Source organism: Mercenaria mercenaria, chromosome 2 (genome assembly GCF_021730395.1).
Source record: "Mercenaria mercenaria strain notata chromosome 2, MADL_Memer_1, whole genome shotgun sequence".
Lineage (NCBI taxonomy): Eukaryota > Metazoa > Mollusca > Bivalvia > Venerida > Veneridae > Mercenaria > Mercenaria mercenaria.
The window spans coordinates 16,478,792-16,486,459 of record NC_069362.1 but is presented as its reverse complement, the minus strand read 5'-3'; the positions used below and the strand labels follow the sequence as shown (position 1 = coordinate 16,486,459).

Below are 7,668 nucleotides of genomic sequence, written 5' to 3'. Positions count from 1 at the left end.
TCATCAAGATTGGGCCCAAATTGTGACCACTAGAGTGTTAACAAGCTTTTCCTTTGATTTGACCTGGTGACCTAGTTTTTGACTCCAGATAACCAAATATCAAACTCTTCCAAGATTTTATTGAGGGTAACATTCTGACCAAGTTTCATTAAGATTGGCTCAAAATTGTGACCTCTAGAGTGTTATCAGTCAAATTGTTGACGACGACGACGGACGACTGACGACGGACGACGACGAACGAACGACACAGGGCGATCACCAAAGCTCACCTTTGAGCACTTCGTGCTCAGGTGAGCTAAAAATCAGGAAGTAAAAGATTTGGAGATGTTCGTTTGTCCGTCCGTCCGCTCACCGCCAGTTAGCACTAAGAAACGGGTATATTTAGTCATTTACTATCTTCTTATATCATTGTTATAAATTTCAGATAGAAAGAATAAGCGGGGATTTCAGCATTGCTATCCATAATTGTTCGTCATGCGTGCCGACCTGGTCAAATCTAACTGGCAATGAATACACCACTGACTGTTGCTTTTCTGACAGATGTAACGACAATTCGAGTACGCTTCTTCTTTCCCAGTTATAAATCCCTACCAAAAGTAACTAGTGAAAGTATTACTACAGGAAAGAGAGAGAGCGCCCTAACCTTTGCCCTGCTAAATTTCTATATTGGACTGGTCCATCATTCAATTTGGTCAATACCATTTATTTTTCGAAGGTGTGTTCACTGACAATATGCTGACTGAATAGCGAACAGTGCAGACCATGATCTATGTCTGCACTGGTTGCAAAGGCAGAATCACTTGCCGCCAGGAGGCTAAAGGCTAAACACGTTAGATTCTCTACTAAGTTTGCTGATGACTAGTTTCCATTACATTAAAAATAACGAGGTATTTGGAAAAGATATTGTTAAGCTTATGTCAGTCGGTAGGACTGTCTGCAGGTATTGATTCCGGATCAGTAGTTGTAAAAGTTCAGAAAATATTATTTAAGTGTTATTAAGGGGGTCAGAAGGCAAAAGATCACAGTGATCTCGAGACTGAACAAGGGTCTGTGGTTAAACTGGTTTTTGATAAACAGCTGAAGAAAGCTTGAGCTTGCAACCATCAGTCTCCATATAATTGATAGTTAATAGGGGTTGTTAAGGCTTCTGCAAGTGGTTAAGGTAGCTGATTTCAAATCACTTGCCTTTCCCTTCTGTGGTTTCGAGCCTTGCATGGGCCGTTATGTGAGACAGCCTTTACCCAGGTGTCCGCATTGTATCTACAATTAAAGTGAGAATATGACCATTGACTTAAAATCCAACAAAATAACTCTACAGAGTAAAATGGGTAATTAGATTATAGATACAGGTCATGTTCTTGACCAACTTTCTTTTGTTCTGGCAGTAAAACATACAAAAATGTGAAATCGCAACACTTTATACGTGTTTTATTCGAACGAGATGGATTGATTTTTGTACTGGGTTTTATGCATGATCAAATTTACAAACAAACATGCAATGGACGTGTTTCGGACATTCATTGCTTTACTGCTTGCCTCATGAGTACTTGTGGGCAGAAACGTAGCTTTACTGATAAGCCCCTCGTTCTATTTGAACCTGTTAACCGTGAGTTACATTTATACAATAAGGTAGATCATTTATAGATCTTATATATTTAAATTCTAATAGTTTTAAATACAGATTTTAAAGCAATTTACTCAGAATAGAAACTTATAATTTACCTCGTATTTATCCTGTTATATAAACACGGCGGGATTGTCCGACGTCATTAAAAATGTACAAAATTTCGTCATTCGAAATATTCTGTCAAGGTTTGACGCCAAAATTTCAAAAAAGAACAGTAAATTATAGCTAATTTTTTTTCTGACGATAAAGGTCAAAATTGAATCGACACGACTGTATGATTTAAGATTGAAAAGAATCATCAAGACAGTACTTGTCTGTACATATATTTGACAAGCAGATATTATTCAGCCAGTGTAACAAAGAAAAACTTGCATCCCTTTGCTTAACCATCATGGGACAATTGTGTTTCAGGACGAGTGTTACAGTATATCATGTTATACTGAAGGGTGTTTGAGTGATGCCATAAGTGAAGGGAATGCTAAACTGTGCCCTGTGCCTCTAAATGGGGAGTGTATGGTAAGCCGATTTCTTTCTTCGTGTAAAATAATCTCGCTAACAGGAAACCGTCTCCTATTTTTAAATTGTATTTTGTACGAGTGACACTTGATATAAACTTACTGTATTTACTTACATATAAACTTACTGACATAAAGCAGTTAATGAGACCTGTGAAGTACAATAGAAAACCAAGTTCTTACAATGTTTTATACTGATTTTACTTCCCTTGTTAAAACTATTTAAGTATGCATTTAATATACCTGTACAATGTATTTATTCAAATTGCTACCCCCAATGGTCTACGGTAACGGCAACGAGTAGGGTCTAAATGGGATACACATCACCAGCTGGAAAATAGTACAATTTCTTTACTCACTTGCTCTTGCTTTTCCATTGTACTGTTATGGAACAAAACATATATGAATATATATTAAAATTAAAATTATTGAAAAAAAAATCTCAGAAGTCTACTGCTGTTTTTCCTTGGAATTTGAACTTTTATATATAAGACGATTTATTTATACTGAAATTGTATTTATTACAGACAACAAAGACAAATGAAATGTATATCACTTCTTGCTCCCAAGGGCCCTGTCATGCCGTTCAAATAGAAGCCAGCAAAATTGAATGCTGTACCGGAAATCTCTGCAACTTGCCAACTACAACTTGTACAAAACTATATAAGCACAACTTCATGAACAGCTTTTCCATACATTTGCTTGCATAAAGCAGTCTGCATGTTTTACCACACATAGTTTATTTGAGGCTGTTTTACCGTTCAGAGTGTATTTGATTGGAATTCACCAGCTGCATCTGGACATTACTCTAGGCACGGGCGGGCAGCTTGATAGAACCACTAAGCTTTCGAAGATGATTTTCATCTACGAGAGTCTAGTTGATATTAAAACATACTACATGTTCATACTTTGAGAATTTAATACCAAGACGACGCATAGCGACAGTAAAGGAAACACAAAAAGACCGAAACCCATATTGTAAATTGAAGATCTAGTATAATGATGATATAAGTAACTAAGTACCGACGGAAAAGATGAAAAGTTCTTTGAACTAAGAAACCCGTGTATCTACAGTTACAAAATATTTACGCTGATAAGCAAAAATCTGCAATGCAATGTATATCAACGCATGTGTATTGCAGGTCACTACGTATTTAATAAAATGAAATTCGTCCAAACAATGAATAACGATTTCCCATTCTTTTCTTCAATATAATATCTAAATACTATTTTTTCTTTTTTAATATAAGTAAAGGTGAAATACGGGTAAAGGTACCTCATGTCATTCTGATGTTTTTACGTAAACTTACAGACCTATTGATGTTTAGCTAACCTGAGCGGTGAGCTATCAGTGTCGCCCTGTGTCCGTCGTCATTAGTCCGTCGTCGTCAACAAATTAAATGCTAACATTCTCGAGGTCACAATTTCGGTCAGTCTTAATGCATTTTGATCAGAATGCTACCCTCAATAAGATCTCAGCAGATACTGGGTCTTATGAGGTAAAAAGGTCACTAGGTCTGTAAATAGGATAATCTTGTCAACACTCCAGTATATGCCACATTTTTTACCTCATCATCATTCAAATTTGTCAGAAAATTGGGTTTGGTTTGAAACTTAGATTACCTGAGGTCACACAATAGGCATCAAATCATAGAAGAAATATACTTTTAACGATCTAGAGGCGTTAGAATGTTTATGTTTGATTTTATGAAGTCTAGGTGAAATTTAACACTAGGTTTCCAGAGGCCTTTAATTAGGGGACAAATTACATGTCCTTAGAAACCGCTGACCCGATTTTAAAACAATTTCAAAGAATTTTAAACATTGTGAGCAATCTTGGGCCATCAGGACCCTCTTGTTTGAAGTATCAATGTAACGGCTCGAAACTTAAAGCATTATATATAACTTTATAATTATAAATACCGAATTAATACTGGTTATCATGTTACAATTTTATTAATTTCGTATGAATTCGTATAATATATAAATCAGTTTAACTTTCTTCAGTAAACAAGATGCTTATTCATTTCCCCCCATCTAGTCTCTGTCGTACTGTCGGGTCTTTTGTTAGGGCCATCTTTGATACGCGCCATTAGACGGAAATGCAATCATATGATGCAAAATCGCGATATTAATGTCACACTTTCATATCGTGTTTCTACATTTTCGCATCGTTTTAACGCTGTACTGTCCCCTGTCGTATTAAGGGTGAAATTACCATATATGATAGTGAGACAGGACAATATTTTTTATCGTACTTCAGAAAACGTCATCACGTCGAAGGGCCGGTGTAACATTAAATACTGACCCCGTTGAAAATAGACCCCATCGATCCTTTATTATATTTTTTTTTGTTTCAGAAAATAATACTAGAAACAGAGATCTTTGTCATAATATTAAACCAAAGGGTGCCGAAGATGTATAAAGTTTACCTTATTGATAATTGAAACCATAGCGATTGATATGATAACTTTGAAGGATATTGAATAAAATATAAGTAACCCTGTTGCGGTGCAGATAATGTTGGCACTATATAACATGTTTGATTTCTGTATATTTTAGCGACACCAACACCAGATGACCCGGATGCGGTGAGTTAAACTCTTAACATAGATTGATTTAACAACCTGTGCGGTATTTCTTTCACACAAAAAGAGTTAGAAAAGTTTTCTCTTATGAATATACCTTATATCTATTGTGTAGTGACTTATCGTCTTTTATATTAATTTTTTCCCCTTCTTTTTCAATTAGGAGTACTTCAAGTCCGTCTTGGTTAATTCTCATGCGTGAAAGGTTCATCTACCAAGGAACAACAGTCGGCTCTGGTTTGTGAGAATGACGTATGTTTTCAGTACCCATTACCTCCACCGAACAACAAGCGGAAGTCTGGGGCGGGGATATCATATTGATAACCGTCTATCCGCTCGGAGTTCGTCCGCAACACTTTTGTCCGGAGCATAAATTGATTTTAGAATTAAATCAAATCAAATCAATTATTTCCCTTTGCCTTGTCTTATCATGCTTCTCTGTAGCATAACTAATCAAAGCGCTCAAAGCACTGATGGTGGCAGCTTTTGCTGCTAATCAATTTGTAAAATACTGGAAAGAAAGTGGCATGTTCTTACTATAAACCATAAGAATATTTTTTTGCAATTCAGCTTTTGTTTCACTGCCTGTCATTGTTTACATACACACTGATTTAGTCTTTGGTCCCTTTTGATTATTTGTGACGGAAACTACAACATAACTTACACCAGCCGTTTATTATTTATTCATGATTGTAATGCAATTTCGCGACCCGAATGGGTTTGATAGCTGTACTGCACAAAGTTAAGGACAATTTCGATGCACTGCGAACTGAAATCACGGAGTTCTAGTACCATACTAGTACTGGTAAAATTAAAAAGCAGTTCAATGGTATCAAAGAGGTTTAAAACGGAAAGAAATATGTGTGAAATTTTTCTTCATTTTGAGAACGTTTGGTACGAAATGTTTAACCGTTAAAGCAATTTCAATACGAATATTTTTTCCTAAATTATTTAACGTTTGGTAATTATGATCAATTGAAAACTGTTGCAGTAATATATTATAAGTTTATTTTACATTGATCAACAGTTATTTGGCTTCAGAAATATAAATGCAGGTATTTATCTATCATAAATCAATTATTTTAGAATAATGTGGAGACGAAACAGGTACTTGTTTATCGTCGCCATTTTTTCACGTGAGATTAAAGTTTAAAATTTAGTTAGATCTCTTAATTTTTAAGTTGATCAACTCTGTTATCCGATGACTTGCTAGTGCTATGGGGCGTGAGAGGTGTTGCACATTTCATTACCTCTCATGAACAGACTCAATCAAACCGAGTCTGCTATTATTCTTCTTGGTTGCATTTTTGCTTCAGAAGGAACTTTTTACAGATTTTATTAACTATCACAACAACAGTCTTTAAGTGCCGTGTGGCGGCTGTAACAAATCTCCCCATACTTGGATTCAGTGTTGTTTCTGGTCCTTTTGGATCATGGAGTCCGTTCAACATGTGTGTAATAGAGCATCGCTAAGCCGTTACTAGAATCAAACCGAGTCTGCTATTATTCTTCTTGGTTGCATTTTTTGCTTCCAAAGGATCTTTTTGCAGATTTTATTGCTACAGATTGCCGTTTCAAAAAGGCAGTTATTAAAATCATCGCTGCAGATTCATATGTGGCCTATTTTACACGAACCTACAAATTGATACAATTGTAAGAGAGTAGTACCCTAATCAAGGCCCGCAAATTGGGCGACATGTGGGTTTCCGCTTTTTCTATGTTATTAGCTAAATGACGTCTAGGACAGTACTTTGGTATATTATGATATCATCGCTCCAGTTCAAGTGACATAAGTTGATTTTTTTCACGTGACCATAAATTTGCATATTTGTATTCATACACCAGGTTGTTTTAATTAAAACATAGACATTAATTTATATTGATTTCAGTAGCCGAATTACATTAGAATGGTTTTAAGGCATACCTGGTTGCACTGCATAGCTTCACGTCGTGAAAATAATTGATATTCTGGAAAGCCTTGAACTATTTTCATTGTTGTTGTTAGGATCGTCTTAATAACTGGTGGATTTCTCAAACTTAGCAGCAGCCACCAAAAAGAAAACAGTCTTGCTTTAAAGATCGGTATAGATTTTGTAGCCTGTGTAAAGAAGGCAACTTTCTTTTTATTTGCCAAATCAATTTTACTGGACATTTATAGAAAAATTGTTTCAGGATAAGTGTTACACCATAACCTATGAGGATGAAGGTTGTTTGAGTCTTGTTATAAATGACGGTAGTCCAGGACAGTGTTCTATATCTATAAATGGATATTGCAATGTAAGAAAAACTTTTCTGTTAAAAGAATCTCGCTGTCCGCCTTATTTTTTTTTTCTTTTTAGGGGCCTTGCTGTCTTTCATTTTATATTTTCTTTCAAAGAACCTCGCATTCTTACTTATTCTTTGGCCATGTTTATTTGATCTCATTTATGCAAATACAAAATCCAGTATCAATTTTACCACGATTTGTTATGAAATAAACGAGTAAAATATTCCAGTGCCTTTTGATGACATTAGTGTGTAGGACACGGCCCCTTGTGGTAGTAGGTGTAAACAAGTCAAAATTTCGATACTTTGTGGATACATTTGTGCTAGTCCAACTACTTGCCCTAATGCATTAGACATTATGGAGTATAAAAATTATAAAAAAATCATTTCCTACCACTTCATGAAATGGCATATATTTTTAGGATATGTGCGCACTTGATTGTGATTGTGCCGAAGAACAAAACGTACAAAAAAGTATCACTACGAAGTGAACGTATCGGTCAGAACATAGATATACAATTCCCGGTTTAGGTGTTATTGTTCTTGAAATTCTACTAAATGCTATATATTTTGCAATACTAATTATATAGGTTCTACCTAATGCTGTATACTGTGCAATACTGACAATATAGGTTCTACTGAGCGTGTTTATTTAAGAAATAATAAGTTCCTT

At 35.4% G+C, this 7,668-nt stretch overlaps 1 protein-coding gene across 1 annotated transcript; it reads left to right on the top strand.

The window, feature by feature from the left end:
* Window positions 1-424: 424 nt before the first annotated feature.
* On the top strand, window positions 425-3,565 carry LOC128550911 (uncharacterized). The gene is made up of 3 exons (XM_053530948.1): window positions 425-557; window positions 2,039-2,143; window positions 2,670-3,565. Exons 1-3 carry the CDS (start codon window positions 507-509, stop codon window positions 2,850-2,852), a joined length of 339 nt encoding a protein of 112 aa, XP_053386923.1. The 5' UTR covers window positions 425-506; the 3' UTR covers window positions 2,853-3,565.
* Window positions 3,566-7,668: the final 4,103 nt, after the last annotated feature.